Below are 21,017 nucleotides of genomic sequence, written 5' to 3'. Positions count from 1 at the left end.
CCCCCCACTGGCCGCTCTACACACTCACCGCTATAGGAACAGCACGGGCCGCTCGTGCGCGCGCTCGGAGCCGCTCGAGTGCGACCGGCGCGTGCCCCCCCCCACACACCACACACACCCCCCCCCACTGGCCGCTCTACACACTCACCGCTATAGGAACAGCACGGGCCGCTCGTGCGCGCGCTCGGAGCCGCTCGAGTGCGACCGGCGCGTGCCCCCCCCCCACACACCACACACACCCCCCCCCCACTGGCCGCTCTACACACTCACCGCTATAGGAACAGCACGGGCCGCTCGTGCGCGCGCTCGGAGCCGCTCGAGTGCGACCGGCGCGTGCCCCCCCCCCACACACCACACACACCCCCCCCCACTGGCCGCTCTACACACTCACCGCTATAGGAACAGCACGGGCCGCTCGTGCGCGCGCTCGGAGCCGCTCGAGTGCGACCGGCGCGTGCCCCCCCCACCGCCTCCACCGCCCCCCTCCACCACGCTCGTGCCTGAGCCGCTTGACGTGGACTTCACTTCGCCCTCGCGGTTTGCTGTAAAAAAAAAACAAATAAAATATGTATAATGGGTGTTCTAGTAGGTGCTCCTCCCCCCCCCCCCCCTCACCTTGTTATATATTAGTACACGTGGCCTGCAAGCTCACCATCAAACGCTGTATCTTTGCATGTTGTCATTTTCTTATAAATAAGTGTTATCTGCACCGCTAAGTGCATCGTCTGTACCAACTACCAATAAGTGCTACCTGCACCGCCAAGTGCATCGTCTGTACCACTAAGTGCTACCTGTACCGCCAAGTGCATCGTCTGTACCACTAAGTGCTACCTGTACCGCCAAGTGCATCGTCTGTACCACTAAGTGCTACCTGTACCGCCAAGTGCATCGTCTGTACCACTAAGTGCTACCTGTACCGCCAAGTGCATCGTCTGTACCACTAAGTGCTACCTGTACCGCCAAGTGCATCGTCTGTACCACTAAGTGCTACCTGTACCGCCAAGTGCATCGTCTGTACCACTAAGTGCTACCTGTACCGCCAAGTGCATCGTCTGTACCACTAAGTGCTACCTGTACCGCCAAGTGCATCGTCTGTACCACTAAGTGCTACCTGTACCGCCAAGTGCATCGTCTGTACCACTAATTGCTACCTGCACCGCCAAGTGCATCGTCTGTACCACTAAGTGCTACCTGTACCGCGCGACATTTCTTTTCAATTTTTTCACAATAATAATATCTCCATTTACCTGCCGGTTCCTTCGCGGTGAGATGGTCAGAGCCTGCGCTGGAGCCCCCGCTACCGGAGAGAACGCTCTCCTCACGATTGTACCTGTAAATAAAAAATATATATATAAATCTTTCTCACACGACAATTATCCCAAGAGCCCACGACGGCCAGACATTCCTTATTTTAGACAAGTGATAACTGCGTTAAAAACAACCGACTTCAAACTTGCACTTGCAACATTTACAAATACAGACAAAAATGCTCATAAAATAAAAACTACTAAGCCTATCCGAATAAAATTTTTATGGGACCAATTCGACACCATCCCGCATCGAACAAAAAAAGAATCACGTAAATCGGTTCAGAAACCTCGGAGTAATCTGTGTACATACATAAAAAAAAACATACCGGCCGAATTGATAACCTCCTCCTTTTTTTTTGAAGTCGGTTAAAAAGTTGAAAGTTTCTCTGTACATGTCTCCGATACAGATAAGAACGACTAGCGATTCGACTTTATTTCTCTCTTTTTTTTTGGATTTTTACCTCAGAATTTTCGACTGAGTGAAGCGATTTTGATGATTTATTTTTAAAGCTGGTGCCTTTCGAATCTCCATTCCATATAAACTTGCCGAATTCTGACAATTTGGAGTCCGTTTCATTTTTTGTTAAAAACCATTATTTCATTCACTACCCCCGAGGGATATTGTAACATTTTAATTAGCTATATAATAGTATATAATATAGACAAAACAGCTAAACCGAAAACGATGCGACTCACCCATATATAGTGTGCTCGCTGGTCACGCACGAGCTGTATTTGAACGGTATCGGCTGGTAGCCGTACGAGCCAGCGTATGCCATGTAACCGGGGCCCATCATGCTGGAAATAAAACAATACATTTTTTTAAATAAACAGAAATAAAACTGTGCGTTCAGTGACATAATGCATTGTGTGTAACGTGTGTGTGTGTAATGTGGCGTTTTGCAGTGTTACAAACGTGTGTGTATATATAAAGTCGCATTATGCATTGTTACAAACGTGTGTGTGTGTGTGTGTGTGTGTGTAATGTGGCGTTATGCATTGTTAAATACGTGTGTGTATATATAAAGTCGCATTATGCATTGTTAAATACGTGTGTGTATATATAAAGTCGCATTATGCATTGTTACAAACGTGTGTGTATAACGTGGCATTATGCGTAGGCGTATGCATCTTTGACGTACAAATCATACCGCACAAAGATAACAATTATTTCAAAGTTTGACTTAAAAATAACTTACAATTAGAGCAAACGATACAATATTAACATTAAATAGGTCCACTTGAGATGTAGCATGTGAATGATTAATTTATTTAACATATTATTATATTATGCATTGTTACAAACGTGTGTGTGTATAGCATACATATGTTTATTGTGAATGTGTATGAGCGTATCGTAGCACTATATATTGTATAGTATTTGTGTGTGTGTGTGTGTAGTGTTTATGTATTTTTTTGTAAGAATGTGGGTTCAGGGAGTCACTTGTTTGGTTTGACAGCGGCTCGAGGCTGTCGCAGTATGTGTATGTGTGTTTTAAGCTATTGCAAAGGCCTTGAGCGTGGAGATCGAATCCAGAAATTCCGTAACGAAAATAACCTAACACCCCCCACTCCGACCGGCAAAGCGGTAATACTTTTTATGCTATGCAATAGCAATATGCAATATGCACACGTCTTTTGTGTGTGTGTGTGGGTATGTGTGTGTGTGTGTGTGTGCGTATGTGTGTGTGCGTCACTCACTTGGGGTTCGGCAGAGGCGCAAGCGTATCACTCGCGAGGCTGTCGCAGTCGGGCGCTCGGAGCCGAAGCGCGGCCATATCGGCGCACAGCTCGCCGGCCACGTAGTAGCATTGCTCGGAGAACGTTATCTTGTTCACCGTGTGCCGGATGAAACCGGCCTGTGAATAGGACAAGATTGAACATATTATTGTAGATATCATGTTTGACAATAAAATTAGTGTGTGTGTGTGGATGTGTCTATACACCAAAAGTATATTGTTAAATAAAATTGTAGTACTTAGTTTATTTATGTAATTAAACTGAAGTTTGGTTTTGCTTCCACATTACAAATGTATTAAGTTGTATAAGGAGGAACGCTGGCTCTTAAGACACAGAGTTTTTCTAGTTTAAGAGTCAGTGTACATAGTTTTGTAAGGTATAATGTTTTAGAAAAGTAAAGATTTTATTTATTTATTTATTGTGTGTCTACACACACCTCTAGGTGTCATCTTTTTATACATTTTGGGTCCACATAAGCATGAATGAGTATATGTGTATGTGAAAGAGTGGTAGAGAATGTGTTGCGTGTACACTCACTTCAAACACATCCGAGGCGAGCGTCTCGCGGTCGGCTATGCCGACCTCATGTTCATTGCACTTTTTATGTAATTTATGTTTTTTTTATTTTTGTAGTATCTGTCATTTTTATTTACTTATTTATAATACTTTATTGTACAAAACAATGTAAACAAATCTAGTAGTCTAATAAGGTACAAAAATTTTTCACAATAGGCGGCCTTATTGCTACACAGCAATCTCTGCCAGGCAACCTATCATGTGGGTGCATGTGTGTGTATAGTATACGGACACAACAGAAGTGTAGAAGTGTGTGTGTATAGTGTATACTCACTTTGAGCATATGCGAAGCGTATTTCCTAGCGTCCCGCCGGTCAGCTATACCGGCCACGTGTTGTAGTATCCAATCAACAACGTCCGCACCTATGAATGCGTTCGGTATTGTTATCTTGAGCCACATGCGATCGCGGATTTCTAGGCCTGCAATGAAAAATAAAAATTATTATTTAAGCAGAATAATTAAAGATTTTGGAAATACTAGAGGTCCGCCCCGGCTTCGCCCGTGGTACATACAGTGTAAACTCTATATAACGTCACTTAAGGGACCGTGCATTTTTCGACGTTATAGAGAGTGGTCGTTAAATGGAGAGAAAGGGAAAATTGCATGATTGGTCCCGAGACAGGAATATTATTTTGACATTGCCTACGAAACCATGTTATCATCGCTTGATCAAGGTCTTCATATTGAGGTTTCTTCAATTTTTTGGCAGATCGTCCATCTTCGGCATGCAGAATTTTTTCTTTATTTTTCTACGACTGCATTTCTGAGAATCTTCGGTATGTCAGTAAAAAAGAATGTACACAACTACATTTTCATTGATTTCGGCAACTTAGTCAGTACAACCTAGTCCTAGTTCCTAGTTGTAATGTCTTATTGTGGTCGTTAATTAGAGTGAGCGTGATGCTATATGGAGTGTATTATTGTATACACAACAATATAAACCAACCAAAGTCGAGAAATCTTGACGTTATACGGAGTTTGACGTTAAATGGAGTGTCGTTATATAGAGTTTACACTGTATTTCGCAATAAAAGGTAGCCTGTGTCCTTTCTCGGGTATCAAAGTATCTCCATTCCAAATTTCATGCAACTTGGTTCAGTAGTTTAGGCGTGATTGAGTAACAGACAGACAGACAGAATTACTTTCGCATTTATAATATTAGTATGGATTTTAAACAACACACGTTTAACTGCAAAAAACTAATACATATCTAAACTTTGTTTGTTTGTACGCGCTAATCTCAAGAACTACTGGTACGATTTGAAAAATTATTTTATGTTGGATAGCCCATTTATCGAGGAAGGCTATAGAGGTTATACATATATCCTCACGCTAAGACCATCAGAAGCGGAAATGTGTATATAGAGCATTTCATTAAAGAAACGAATCTTAAATGGCGGCGCTTATCATTCCCTCTCGCTTACACACGGCATGCAAAAAAATAGGGAAAATTAAAACACTGAAATGTATTTGATTTTCCCTATAATAGTTTTTATCATAAACTAGCGGTCCGCCCCGGCTTCGCCCGTGGTACATATTTACGTTTTCTCTACATAAAAACCATCCTCGTACTTCAAGGAATATAATAAAAAAAGAATTATCGAAATCGGTTCAGCCGTTCTCGAGTTATGCGCTTACCAACACATTTTGCGATTCATTTTTATATATAAGAAGATTTACAATGACAATTATGTATTTGCGATAGTAAATAATGTTTTATTGGAATTTGACAAAATATGTTCTTTGGGAAAAGTTGTTCAGTTTTATGGGCTCATTACAAGTATTATGGGGATTTTGTTGCATTCTGTATACGTAAATATGATAATTCATATAAATACACCAATACCATAACAAAAAAGTTTGTCAATAAACAATTTGTAATAATTAATAAAATAACTATCCATATACATATTACATTATTTTTATTTTCTTTTTTACTGACCCTACCATATGTCAGTGTCAGATTTGGCCGCCATTGAAGATTCGTTTCTTTAATGAAACGCGTTATATACGACTCACCCGAGTCCGGCCGCAGCATGGCGCGCACCACGAGCGCCATGTCCATGCCGACCGACAGCTGCGGCTCGTGTGCCGGTATGGAGCCCGCGTCTGATGCCCGCTCCGGTATAGTGGGGGCTGGAAGTGTAGATAGTGGGGGTGGGGGGTACGCTTCGCGGAGCGCTTGCGTGTGCGCTACCCATGCACCTGGAATTGTTGATTATCTGTTAAAATCTACATGGTACAAAAAATAAACGCTTACAAGATACAAAAACAAAGAAAAAAAAAGAGCGTGTGTGACGAGCACACGTGTCAGAAGCGAAACTTTTTGGCAAGATTCGAAGATACCAAGATCGTCGCCTTACTCCATACGTGACCTTGAAATTTTACTCTCAACGCGCCTAAAGAAGTTTCAATTCAAAAATGATCAAAATTCAATAGGTTTAATTGTTGCTTGATCTCACCTGGATCTATAGGCCTCACGGGCTCCGTCCTCGGTATAGTGAAGTATCCCTTCGGATTGGGATCCCAGCACTTGGCGACCACCAGCTTTATAGGTCCGGGCTTCTGGACCACTTCGCGAAGCACGCGCACCGCCTCATCGTTCGTCATGTCCTCGAAGTTCACGTCGTTCACCTGCAATTTATAAACAAAGATAAAGTTATATCACAGAAAACATAATAGTAGCTAAACGCTACAGAACGGACACTCTCCGCCTCCCGCCAAAATTAAACACCTCACCCCGCACGATCAGGCTAAAAATGGTCCACATTTTTCTACAGGGACGATACGCAACGAAGATTGACAACATTAGTCAAATTGACTTAAAGTAATTTTATTATTTCGGATTTGTGATTATGGTTTTTCGTAGAAAATGGTTAGATATTGTGCTGTTTACGGATGTATTTCATCAGAAAAAGGCGAATTTTTTTTTTTACGCTAGTCAAAAATGTGCCAACCATAAAGCGTTAACACACACATTTGCAGTCTCTACAGTGTGACTGTCAAAACGATAATTTTGTATGGAGTGTCCAGGGTGTGGATATATGGTTTGATCGTTCAAAGCTATAGTAAGGCCAACAAGAGGAGATAAAGATTGTACACAATCTGACCATTGTCAAGTTACAGTAGGATATTGCACGCCTCATAAGCGAAGCGTTGAGGTGGGTACTACTGTCACTTCGCGCAATCTGATTTTTCAAACTTAAAATGTCTTTATGTATCATACATTGCACTTGTAAGATAATACATACACACACATATTAAGAAAAAACACTATTTTTAACGTTCATGATATTTTTGATGTCATTTTTGTTATTTAAACTAATTAAAAAACAGTTTAAAAAAGTTCTGCCTTGGACGTCCGTGTGTCTGTATGTGCGGATCCTTTTTCTTGTTAACACGATAGCGACCGAAATACTTTACTAATCGAGTCTTTTTTTTTCTCTTACGCTTGAGTATGCTCAGGAATAGAACCCTTTCATTTTTCAGGGTCTGATTCGATGTGGTTTAATTGTTATTAAATAAACAAAAATAATAATTAATAAATATTTATTAAAAAAAAATTATGAGGCGTGCACTTTTGGATTTTCCAAATTATTGAGGGTATATACTGTCATCGTTTGTATGCAATATTTCTCTAAAAATCGTCTAGATATCTCCTGTCGCTGTGTTTTTCTTACGTATACGTAATAACGTGAAAATATTAGTTTGATTAAATTATTCGTCTTCAGTAGGCTACAAAGTACAATATACTGCTATTATTTGTTAAACGCAGTTTCACTCATCAATGGCAAATGGGAATGAGATTATATATCACTCTCTAGTCTCCTAATTATCTCCAGCCATAAACAAAAATCTTATCATAAAATCGCTTTGTTACATAGTGACAAAAAAGGCTAAACAATTATTTCCCATTTATTAAATTAGTAAAGGTATGACGAGTTTCTTTAGCTGGTTGTTTGAACATGTTAATCTCATAAACTCATTGTTCTAATTAAAAAATGCTTATTATATTGGATAGTCCATATTTTAGAAAAACAAAAGGCTATATAACATAATGCTACAAATAGAAATAGGACAAATAGGCAGTGTGACAATGAAAAATGTTGCAAAAATATTACTTTTGATAGAACAATGTGTGACACAGTTGTTTTCAAACAACAGTAAAAGTAGGAAAGTTGAAATATTGCCTTGATATGAATAGTAGTTATATTAATTATCCTACCCTATCCTAATCACTATCACTACATAGTATAAAACAAAGTCGCTTTCTCTGTCCCTATGCAATCGCAAACGCAGGCTGAACCCTACGAGTTATATCAAAATAATGTACTAAGTATTGTACACATTGAAAAGGACAGAAAAGTGATGGTATATGTCTATCTCTTATGGATAACCCACAATAACTTTTTTTGTCATTTACTTTTTACGATAAATAATGGCTAATTTTCGAAGCGATTTTAACCAATACAGCATTGATCCTTAATCAATTAAATACCTTGAATACATTGTTCATTTAATATAGATCTATATGGCCCTTTACACCGTATGATTTAAGTGAATATTTTCGAAGATATTATGTACAGATTTAAAAATTGCGGGATGTGTGTATTTAGTAGTGTATTTAGTATCAGCATTGCACCCGTGCGAGGCCGGGGCGGGTCGCTAGTAATATTATAAATGCGAAAGTTTATGAGGATGAATGTATGTGTATGTATGTTTGTAACCTTTTCATTCAAATACTACTGAACCAATTACAATGAAATTAAGCACACATATAGAGGGTAACTTGGATTAACACATTGGATAGGTTTTGTCCCGGAAATAATACTGGTACGGGTAAATAGGCTGGTTTTTCTTTCTTTTTTTCTTTCTTTCTTTCTTTTTTCTTTGAAAACGTGGGCGAAGCCGCGGGCGGAAAGCTAGTAGATATATAAAAATAACCATGCATCCAAGAATGTCATATAGTTTGTATGTAATATGTAAGAAAAATAAATATACTGAATACTGATAAAATTTGATAATTATCTAATTTTAATTTCCCAATATAGTTACTATAAAATATTTTGTCAAATCATGTACAGAAGAAACATTATCACAGCATTTTCGATGCAAATGCTTCTAATTATATACTTAACAGTTTTATCTAGTAAATAATGATAATATGATAAGGACAGGAAAATTAAGCCAATGTAATGTATAAAGAGATTATATCACAAATCCAAGAACTCCAACCTTATCTCATATCCAGAAATCTATAGCAATACGAACACGATTCGCGAAATTTAAGTATTTTTAAAAACTCGATATACAACTTCCCTAATCTAGGATAATAATTTAAAGCTGAAGAGTTTGTTTGTTTGTTTGTTTGAACGCGCTAATCTCGGGAACTACTGGTCCGATTTGAAAAATTCTTTCGGTGTTAGATAGCCCAGTTATCGAGGAAGGTTATAGACTATACTGACTATATTATATCATCGCGCTACGACCAACAGGGGTAGAGCCACGGGGGTGAAACCGCGCGGAGCAGCTAGTCTAGGATAATAATTTAAATTTTAAAGCTGAAGAGTTAGTTTCTTCGAATGTTCATGTCTTGTGGTGCATTTACATCAAACTAACATAGAGCTAGAGCAAGAGCATTCTTTCGTGCTATTTTAGTGAAAATAAAAACTCGCATTCAGTGTTAGAACATTGCAGATAATCTTTTCGAATTCACTAAGAACAACAAAAGTATGTTCTATGCCTGTTTACACTAAAATAATTTGACATAATGAGGTTAGAAGGAGCAATTTCAAAACATTCTTTCACCATTGGTTAGGTATGTGACCCCAGAGTGTTAAAGACAATGCGTAAACAAGTCTACAGTTTCTTTAAATGTCTTTAGGATGTTTAGATTAAAAATGTGATCCATCTATTAATTTAGATAGTTGTCTTCTCATACATATTTAACACTAACTTTCAACCCGCGGCTTTGCCTAAAACCTAATAAATTATATACTTAAACCTTCCTCTTGAATCACTCTATCTATTAATCCCTCAGCCCCCAGAATCACAGACACAATAGAAAATCTATTGTGTCAGTCTCATTGGGCCGCTAGGTGGTCAAGGGGTTAAAAAAAACTGCATCAAAATCCATTGTGTAGTTTAAAGATTTAAGCATAATTTAATTAGGGACATATGGATACCCATACGCATTAGTATATACTAAATATATATTTTTTAGAGTTCATTTTCCGATATAGGATAATTTTGATCCTAATCTTCAGCAGTTTCTTCTAGGAAAAATAAAAATGTGTACATGATTGTAATTTAATAAACCATAAAATATAGTCTAGTTAGTATTTTCTAGTGTTTGATTTTATGCGAGTATTATACATTTAGAAATTAAAGACTTTTTAACGGATTTTAAACGCGATTTATTCATTATATTATTTTCCCGACATTTCGAACACTTTACAGCGAGCGTGGTCACGGGGAGATTGAGATGTTATTCGTCTTGACGGTCATTCAAAAATGCTATTTCTTAACTACCTCCACCTATTTCTCCGTAGTTGATATGTGGAGTATTTTTCCGGATGTTGGCAGTATTTAAATAATATAATGAATACATCGCGTTTTAAATCCGTTCAAAAGTCTTTAACCCATTGACCACCGAGCGCCCCGATCGGGGCGCGACACAATTACAAAGATTATCTATTGTGTCTGTGATTCCGGGGACTGATGGATTAATTTCTAAATATAGTCTAGTTTCAATTTTATTTGTGTTTGAAGAAAAAAGTAATTTATAAACATTGCATTACAAGTTTTTTATCTTCCTTACTTTCTCTAAAATGTCTGAGTGAAAATTAACGTTATTGAGGGAACAGAAATCTCTTAAAAATGGAAACGAAAATTATAAGTTACTATATCTATACTAATATTATAAAGCTGAAGAGTTTGTTTGTTTGAACACACTAATCTCAGGAACTACTGGTTCAAATTGAATTTTTTTCCCGTGTTAGACAGTCTATTCATCGAGGAAGGCTATAGGCAATGTATCACGACACTAAGACCAACAGGAGTGGAGCATTGCAGGTAAAACCATGAGGCACAGCTAGATAATTGTAAAGCAGGTGTTAAATTTTGAAAATGTGTATGATGTATGAATATTTGTTACATCACTTATTTACATAACTAATAGTTAGTTACATTTACTGTCTGTAATTATGGCCCGTTATAAAAATGAAAACATTATTTGTACATGACATGTTTACATACCTGCAATATCATATCTCCAGGTTCAATCCTTCCATCCAAAGCCACTGCTCCTCCCTTCATAATGCTACCAACATAGATTCCACCATCACCACCCTTGTTCGATTGACCAACGATCGATATACCCAGAAAGTTGACTGTATCCATGTTCAGAGTCACTGTTATAATATGCATTGACATCGTGGAGTCTGTTATAGATGAGTATGAAGATGTTCTTGACATAACTTGTGGTCTTTTGCGCCGTCGCTGAGGCCGCTTCCTGGAACTCACTTGCAAGTGTGAAACGCTCGAACATTCTGTTAGCGCTCTGTCGACTGACGCGTTGGTGTGCCTGCCAGTCGTTGTGGTGATCTCCGACTGACTGTCGAACAGGCTGGTGGAATCTAAGTCAGAACTCAACACGGAAGCTGTCTCGTACTCCAGCCCGTGGTTGTACTTCGAGTGGCCGTTGATCCTGAGGCCTCTGTACTTGTATTTGTCGCATGACGCTCTGTGCCCAGGCCTGGAGCTCATCGTACTGTCCGTGTCAGTACACGTATCGCGAGTTATGGGAGCCGTCGGCGCTCCCTGAGGGTTGGGTTTCGTTTTACCAGCATTGCTGTCGGTGCACTGCGATGCACCATCTGACGGATTCGAACCTTCCGCGGACACTAACCACGACACTACACGACCGTTAAAACACGGCAGATGAGCGTTGTCATCCACTATTTCTTCTTTCACAACACCAAAGTCATCGTCCATAGATTTGAAGAAAAATTTATAATTCGGTCTGTTCAACTGGTTTTTAAAGTCCAACAACGTAACTTTCTCCGGTGATATTGGGATTTTAACTAAATAAGGCGTCTCCTCATCGTCTATGTAATAAATAACCTTCGTTTCCTCCATTTTAATGCATTTATTATTGAATTCTAACAACACCCTTACGATCTATAAATATCAGCCGCCATCACAAAAATGGCTGGAGTTTAGTTTTTTTTTTTTTTTAATAATTTATTCATGACCATGGATACAAGTCCTTCAGTCGCAATCTTAAAGTATTAATATACATTTCAATATAATATAAAAACATACATTAAACAAAAATAAAATAATTATAATAAGATACAGAACTAACATTAATACTTTAACTTATTTACTAAGTTTACAATACAATTATACATATTATATATTCGATCGTTTTTCAAAACAATATTAGAAATTAAATTTTTTCTACAGTATTAATAATGTAATTATATAACGGAATGAAATAATCTTTGTTAGATAATAAATCTTCGACCCGGCGGGGAACACTAATTGAATGTCCTTGGGCGATATCACTTAATTCACTGACAAGTGTCAATCTTTGAATACCAAACGTTCGACACTGTAAAATAATATGGTGTATGTCTGCATTTTCCTGGGAACAATGGCTACAAATGTTTTCTGTAATTATTTTCATCCTATAAAGATGCGCTGGAACCAAGCAATGTCCAGACCGCAAACGGTTAATGATCGTTATAAACTTTCGACTAGTGTATCTGAAGTCATTATACCATGGTGTTGTAGGTAAGTTTCTTTGTAAATTTGCATACCATTTTCCTTTGTTTTCTGTGGTCAAATCCCAGTAATCTTGCCACATATTTTTCATTAAAGTTTTAAACTGATGATAATAATCCGTAAAAGGAACTTTGAAAGATCCTGTCAGGTCTTCGTCATGCTCCTGACGTGTTGCCTCGTCTACAATTTCGTTACCAGTTATGCCACTGTGTGAGGGAACCCATACAAATTCAATATGTTTGCCTATAATTCGTAAAAAATCCTTAATCCTATACAAAATATAATTCTGTTTATATACAAAATTGCAATTACATAAAGCAGATAACACACTTTTGGAATCTGAAACTATCAAAATATTTAAATTAATTACATTACATTTTACATATGTCAAAGCAGCCAGAATGGCCCAACTTTCTGCTGTGAAAATACTACAACTATTTGGCATTCTGAAACATTTAGTTACTTTCATTTGTGGGTCATAAAATGCAGCCTTAACATGACAATCACTCTTAGAGCCATCGGTATATACAATGTAAAAATCAGTTTTATTGGATATATATTGTCTGAATTCAAACTTGTTATTAACAGAATCTAAATCACACTTTATATCTAGAAAATTAAGTAATGTATCATAAGGGAATTTGTAAATTGGCCATTTGTTGCTAATGTACATATCTTTTGTTAGATTTTTTACATAATTCACTATTGTTATAATTTCAGGCAAATTACCTGAGATAATTGTATTAGCCGTGATGTTGAGAGTACCAGCTGACTGTAGAATTGGATGAATGATATTATTTAGAACAATATTATTATTACAAGATAACACCTTCAAACAAAATCTCTCAGCCAGCTGTAATCGTCGAAGACACAATGGAGGTATGCAATTCTCAATTTCCATAGAATTAATAGGAGTGGTGCGCATGGCTCCACTTATTATTCTCAGACCCATATTTTGTATCACATCCAATTTTCTTAATAATGTATTACTAACATTCATATAAGCTAAAGAGCTATAATCAAAATGACTTCTGACTATACTTTTATATAGCATACTCAATGTTTTTGGATCAGATCCCCAAAAAGTTCCTGCTAAGCTTCTTAAGATATTTATGCCCCTCATAGCATTCTGACATATGTAATTAATATGCTTATCAAATTTCAATTTATCATCTAGTATTACACCTAGAAATTTATGTTGATTGGTATTAGGAATGATTTCATTATTATATTTAATATTTACAGTAGAGTGTGCAAAAGGATCTTTACTAAAAATTAGAACATTGCTTTTTTCCGAACTTATTTGAAGTTTTAATATGTTACTATAATAATAATGCAATTGTCTTAATGCTGTATTCATATTTTCAACAGCTATATTAAGATTTTGATTTTCACAATATAAAAGCAAGTCATCAGCAAATTGCAATATTTTAACATCTGATGTGTCTACAAAATTAAGGATCTGAGATGTGTATAAGTTGTACAATAAAGGTGATAATGTTGCTCCCTGCATTGTCCCTTTGTTTACAGTTCTAGGTCCATGTAATTTATTGTTGTATTTTACAAATAGAGTTCTTTTATATAAAAAGTTTAAAATCCAGTTTAAAATATGTCTTGGTAATTCCAACTCTTGCAATACATTTATCAAGCTCTCAATATTAACATTATCAAATGCACCTTTAACATCTAAAAAGACACATATAACATTACTGTGACTCAATTTTGCCTTTTTAAGGTTTGATATAAGAGATACAAAGCTTTCAGAGCAACTTCTTCCTTTTCTGAATCCAAACTGTATGTCTGGTAATTTTTGCTGTGTCTCAGCAAAGTAATCTAAACGTAATTTTAACATATTTTCAAAAAGTTTGCCCAAGCATGATGACAGAGAAATAGGTCTATATGATAGAGGATTGTTCGCAGGTTTATTTGGCTTTAAAATTGGGATTACACATTGAGTTTTCCATGAGTCTGGTATTACTAAATTTAACCAAAGTTTATTGTATATATTTAATAAAATTTTTTGCGCATTGGGGTGTAACTTTTTAATTAATAAGTATGGAATACTATCTAACCCTGGTGTTGTATCTTTCCTACTTTTAATTGAAATGTACAGTTCATTGATGGTAAATTTGCTATTGAGAAATGCATTTTTAGAGTTTTCAACAGATTTATGTAAAATGGCATATAACCTATCTTCATTTAACTGTGTTGAATCTGATATGTTATCTAAAAAGCTTGGAATCCAGTCATCATTGAAATTCCTATTATGGCAAGAACCTATTCTTTTAAATCTTTTTACATAACTCCATATTTGAGAAACAGGTGTCATTCTATTAAAACTAGTACATAAGTTGTGCCATGAATTAATACTTTCCTCTTTTAATATCCTTTTCTTTTGAGCATCAAGTTTTTTATACTTAATAAAATTAGGAATACTTGGTGACTGTCTATATTCTCTAAGGGCTAACTTAGAATTTTTAACTGCATCCTCACATTTATTATTCCACCAAGGTGCAGGTTTCCTCATTACTTTTAAAGATTGTTGGGGTTTTTGTTTTGGAACAGTTGACATTCTAATATCATACAAAATATTTACAAAACTATTATACAAATCAATTGGTTCTGTGTTATCTATATCTAAATTTGAAAAACAGGTTTCTGATAATTCATGATACTTAGACCAGTCTGCCTTGTTATAAATATATTTTTCATCCACAGGACGTACTTCATATATAGATGGTTTCACATTCATAACAACCATAGTTGGATAGTGATAGCTACCCATTGGATCATCGTGGACATGCCATTCACACAGAGGAGCCAATGAGGGAGTGACCAGGGATAAATCGATTGCAGAAGCATTTCTATTGGGATATTGAACAGTTGTTGCCTGACCATCATTTAGAATACACATATCAAATTCATCAATAAGATTATATAAACTGTTACCTCTATTATTATTAGTCGCACATCCAAATAAAATGTGATGTGCATTTAAATCACCCATGACAAGACACGGCTTAGGAGTTTCGAGTAAGACCTTTCTCATTTTGTTGGTGGCAAATCTGTTACTATTTGGAGGAGCATATACACAAAGAATATGTAATTTACCTATAGATGTATCAATTGATATGCAAATGTTTTGAATGCTTTCATAAAAAGTTGTTTGTACAATATTGTATTTTAAATTTTGTTTAATTAATATACCTACTCCATTATGCGTATTTACTGAGTTTTTATATATAAGGTTATATGGTGTAAAATTAGGAATAATACTAGTACTTTTAAGCCAGGTTTCGTTCAATAAACAAATATCTATATCATGCTCCGAGAGAAATGTTTTTAATAAGGTTTTTTTGCTTTGTAAGCTTTGTATATTAAATTGTATAATCTTTAAATATGCATCCATTATGTTATTAAATTACTTAATAAAATATCTTTAATTGTTTTATTTGTTACTGGAGTACTGTTTTTGCTATTACCAAGCATTATGAGAGACTTGACTAATGCATTTATAATTATTTCATTATCTACAATTTGCTCAAGGTTGAGTGATTTTGAATTAGTGCCAGTAGCTGTGTCAATCGGCTTAACCGGTTTATTAAGAGCTGGGAATCTTTTATCAGGGATAGTGGGTACGGTACTCACCACAGTGGCATATGATCGACTGAGGTTCATGTATTTACTTTTCTTTTCTTCTATTTTTTTTTGTTTTACTGGGCAGTCTCTCGAGATTGCTAAGTGATGACCGCTGCAGTTGATGCATATAATTTCTTCAACATCGCATTCTTTGTATGAGTGCTGTCCAGCACATGAAGAGCACATTTGAGTACCTCTGCAAGCTTTTGCTGAGTGATTAAACTTAAGGCATTTATAACATTGTAACAGGGGTGGGATGTACAACTGGATCGGGTATCTGAACATTTGTATATAAGCATATTGTGGCAGTGTCGTAGTCGCAAAGGTTACTGCAATAGTACCTAATGGTGTCAGTTTTCCATCTACTTTTCTCTGGAATCGTTTTATTGAAATCACTTCCGCATCACAAGTGATAATCTTGTATATCTCTTCATTTGTTAAATCTGTGGGGACATGCCTAATGACCCCAGTGGATTCTGTTAAGTGCGCCGGCACAAATGCTTTTAATTTATTTTTTAAAAGAAATTTCTCCATTTTTAAGAAATTGTTAGCTGATACTGCTTTTTTAAATGTAACACCAAGTTTGAAAGCATTGACTCTGTGCACACCAGCAACACCTTTAACATGCTCAGTGAAAAGTTTAGTAAGCGCTATTGGATTTTTATTACCAATTTTTTCACTGTCGAGAGATTCTACGTATACTATACAGTCTGTGCTATGATTATCTGGGAACTGTCTCGTATAATTCGGTTTGGTAAAAATTTTGAAATCGAGATCTTTCTTCGTCGTAGTCAATTTTCTTTTTTTAGTTTCTTTTTCAACGGGGCTTTCGCCACCGTCAGAATCGACTCCCATAATATTTAAAATATATTTTGGTGTGTATTAATTAACTATATAAACAATTATTTACAGTATTTATACAAAATGTTGAAAAATTTAATCGCAGAAAAAATTAAACCTCCCGCTTAGTTTGACTTCCCGCCAAAAAGTCGCTGGAGTTTAGTTCCTGTCAGTGTTGCCAGCAAGACTAACATAAAATTTGCTAAATGGCTGTTAAAATTTTGCCAAAATTTTGCTAAAGGATTTATAATTAAGCTACATATTTTGCTAAAAATTTTTAATGTCAAATAAAACGACATTTTACTTAAAATTTTATTTATCCAACACATTTATTTACACATATGTAAATAATAACATCATAAATAATAACATCTCTTATTCGAGTGTGTTATTATCAAATAAAATATTAATATCTTGGTCTTCATCCGCAGCCGATAATGTTGACATAGACGTGGAAGCCTCATTGCCAAGACTTTATATTTCCTTGGTGCCTATAGAGCGCAGTACATTATCCGGAACTGTGTAAGAGTAGCAGCATTTTCCTGCCCTCTTTAGGCCAAATCTTACATGTATAAAATGGCATTTAACGTTTTTACCGACAAACGGTTGCGAAGCTTAGTTTTGACGACATTCATTTGGCTAAAAACACGTTCTATTTCCGCGTTCCAGCTGTGATAAATCTGCAAAAGGGTTATTACCAGCTGCGTCTTTATAATCAATTACTTCATTCCAGAATTCCAAGGTGGAAGTTGTGCATTTCCATGAAATGTCGACTAAATTTACGTATGCAAGGTAGCAAAACTGTAGTTGGTTTCATATGGTTTAACTTTTATTATATAATATTTTATATGCTAAAAAATAAGCTATATGCTAGACAACAAATAAAAATGCTAAACAATGTAAAAATATGCTAAATTTAGCATAAATTATGCCAAATTGGCAACACTGGTTCCTGTCGTGAATTGTACGCAGCGCTAGTATCGCGAATCCTTGTGATAGAGGAAGAGCATTTACGAATATCATTATTAACTGAAAATCAGAAACTAATTCAATAATAAAAGATGATTATGATTGATAAATAATTTACAGAAAAGTGAATGGAGTACAAACTCGAGTACAAATGATTTATCTAATATCTTCCACTGGTACAGATTAAATATGTATAAGTAAAGGTGTTTACACAATATCTGTATACATTACACGAATATAAAAATATTGTAATTTGTATATAGCAACACTTTGTTTTAATATAAAAAATGTGGTCTCGGACTTAGATCATTGGTCTGGATCTTGGATAATGATTTATAATTTGATTGCTGAAATGGCAAACTGGGTACAAAGCACGTACCTATCTGAGTTGAAAAAAATATTCATAGTACTAGGTCATAGACACATAAGTTTATATTTTGATGCAATTAAAAATTGAGATGATTATGACAACATTATTATAGAAATAAGAAGCCCACGTTTTCTTCCCTTTAAGCTGGTGGAATAATTAGTATGGTCTTTGGATTTATATTTGTATGAATTGAAACGCATACCAAATAACTGAAGTTATAAAATTTATTTACTTGTTTCACACAGATTGCCTTTAAAGTAGGTAAATTGCCACAGAGCAAGTAATATAGTACTGCCGTCCTTTAACTAAAAAGCCGTTAACCAACAAATGGTCAATTTTCAGTTTTAAATGTAGGGTGACAGAGTTCAAAATTCTCTATCTTTCTGTCTAAGAATCATTTCTCTAGCATTAATAGTTATAGAGATATAAAAATATTGTAAGCCGTTAAATAACACAATTTTCAGCGATTCCATAACTTTAAAGCGTCTAACCAACACTACTTCGCTAAATTTCCTTTAAAGTACCTTAACCGCCAGATTTAATAATTATTTTTTAGCTTTTTACTTGACTAAAAGTACGTTATCAGATTATACTTGACTATAGAGACGCAAAAGGACTATAACTGCTTTATGATAAGCTTTCATATAACTATTCCAATGGAAATCCTTACCTTATTTGCAGTTACTCGCCCTTAACGCTTTTTTAGTTAAGTAATTTTATTTAGGACAAATTCTAATAACACTTTTTTGCTTAGCTACAAAGCAGCTAACCCTCATTTTTTAGCTAAAAGGCAGTTATCCGATTCTGGTGATGCATCAGTTTTGGGGATGAGAGTGATGATGAAATAATGTCGCCCCCAAGCAGAGTACCGATTGCTTTTGATTTTCTTTTACAAGACGTATTATTTCTGATCAAGTTTACTAAGTTTTAAACAATCTAGCAGCTAAATTACGGAAAATATAACAAGTCAAAGTTACGAAAATTTGGTAGATAATGGTTACGACATTGCGAACTTTCAATCGTATTTCTCTGTTTAGACTCTGATTTGTCTCTGTAACCGAGAAAGAGGACATAGGCAGTCTATACTATTTAATTTTTAAAACTATTTATTAATAATGTAATTTAACCGAGAAAGAGGACATAGGCAGTCTATACTATTTAATTTTTAAAACTATTTATTAATAATGTAATTTACCCCTTGGGTGGAATTAGTAATCGACTGTCAAGCAATGTACTAGAGATGGTGATACAAAAATTGTTATGAGTACACTCACTACCTTTGACCCGCTGACGGGGAGACCATTTTGCCACTATTGCTATTTTTTCTTTCTTTATGATTATTAAGATTTGTATTTTTTTACATGGTAGCAAATAAAAAGTTTTCTACCTCCTGCTATTTTCCACATATTCTGGTATATTATATTTTCTAAATGTGAATGAATAGATAAAAGTCGCTTAAATCGTGCTATTAAGGACCTTAAAAATCTCCTAAAAGAAGCCAGGGATAATTCTCTAAAAAGCAATCTTGTGATGTGCGGAAGGTATTTGTCTCACAAAAAAAAATGTATCAGAGCTCTGTGCGGTTTGAACCAAAGAGACAGTTGTAGACCTCTGTTTAGTAAATTACGGATCCTTACTTTAACTTGAACAAAGCTAAAAACAGTGTAATATTTATGGCTATTAAAATATATAATAAAATACCGGACAATTTCAAGGAACTACCAGTAAACTTTTTCAAAAATAAACTGACGAACTGGTTGATGGTGAAACAATTTTATGACATTGAAGAATTTATGACTTTTAAGTAGTGTAAACTGAATTGTGTGTGATAAGTGTGTGATATAATCGTGTTAATCGTAGTGCGTTCGCGTAATTGTGAAAATTGAATTGTGTGTACATTTAAATAATTAGACTAATCAACTTTCTTTTTCAATATTTGCACACCCAATCAATGGGTAGAATGTATTAGCCACATAATATTGTAATTAAAAACATCTATAATTAGTAACTACATTCTTGCAAATAAATATAATTTGAATTTGAATTTGAATTTGAAAGGATGTCTCCTGAAGCGTATGGAGTCCACTCGCTCTGGAAAGCAACTAAAAATATTCCACAACCACAGAATTGTTCTCCACCCATTAGATCAAACAACTCATGGGCGCGCACTGATCAAGAGAAAGCTGATGTCTTCGCAAGCCACCTAGCTAACATCTTTAAACCAAATGAACCTAATTCACCTGAGGATTCCGAAATAGACACCATCCTTAAGCAAGATGTTCAACTTTGTCCACCCCTGCGCCTAACAACGCCACGTGAGCTATCCAGACTTATCTCTATAATGGACTCCAAAAAAGCTCCAGGCTTCGATTTGATTAACGCTAAGATCCTAAAAGAACTCCCACGAAAAGCTGTCGTCTTCCTCACTATTCTCATAAATAGCTCTCTTAAAATATCGTACGTTCCTGCTCTTTGGAAAATATCGCAAATTGTAATGGTTCCCAAACCTGGCAAACCAGCTAATGAAACACAATCTTATCGTCCTATCAGCCTTACTCCGATCTTATCCAAGCTATGGGAAAGAGTAGTCCTGGGGCCTTAGACAAAGTAACAATTACAAAACGATAACGAAGTTAGAAATCGCAAAAATGTATGGGATTGACATTAGATAGACCACGTGATCTAACGCGGCGTATGTCAATCCCATACATTTTTGCGATTTCTAACTTCGTTATCGTTTTGTAATTGTTACTTTGTCTACTGGGCCTGCATAGATTGAAAA

General features: G+C 35.8%; 1 protein-coding gene and 1 long non-coding RNA gene across 5 annotated transcripts; one reads left to right on the top strand and one right to left on the bottom strand.

Annotated features, from left to right (window-relative positions):
- Positions 1 to 393: 393 nt before the first annotated feature.
- dsh (Segment polarity protein dishevelled) lies at positions 394 to 11,846 on the bottom strand. The gene is made up of 8 exons (XM_089712823.1): positions 10,885 to 11,846; positions 6,090 to 6,261; positions 5,647 to 5,832; positions 3,901 to 4,046; positions 3,012 to 3,169; positions 2,007 to 2,108; positions 1,248 to 1,330; positions 394 to 542 (listed from the first exon to the last, which is right to left on the bottom strand). Exons 1-8 carry the CDS (start codon positions 11,764 to 11,766, stop codon positions 394 to 396), a joined length of 1,878 nt encoding a protein of 625 aa, XP_089568949.1. The 5' UTR covers positions 11,767 to 11,846.
- Positions 11,847 to 12,182: 336 nt separating this feature from the next.
- On the top strand, positions 12,183 to 15,795 carry LOC149475773 (uncharacterized). Of its 4 annotated transcripts, none has more exons than XR_016318008.1 (3): positions 12,183 to 12,426; positions 13,138 to 13,296; positions 15,136 to 15,794. It is a non-coding gene; the product is annotated as an uncharacterized LOC149475773 (long non-coding RNA). The 4 variants fall into 4 exon arrangements; XR_016318007.1 differs by lacking the exon at positions 12,183 to 12,426 and adding an exon at positions 12,455 to 12,938 and having other exon boundaries at positions 15,136 to 15,795; XR_016318009.1 differs by lacking the exon at positions 12,183 to 12,426 and adding an exon at positions 12,455 to 12,627.
- Positions 15,796 to 21,017: the final 5,222 nt, after the last annotated feature.

This window comes from Colias philodice, chromosome 29 (assembly GCF_061535455.1).
Source record: "Colias philodice isolate Cphi_HAF_F1 chromosome 29, ilColPhil1 Martin Lab GWU primary, whole genome shotgun sequence".
Classification (NCBI taxonomy): domain Eukaryota; kingdom Metazoa; phylum Arthropoda; class Insecta; order Lepidoptera; family Pieridae; genus Colias; species Colias philodice.
The sequence above is the reverse complement of the archived record's forward strand: the minus strand, read 5'-3'. Positions and strand labels throughout refer to the sequence as shown.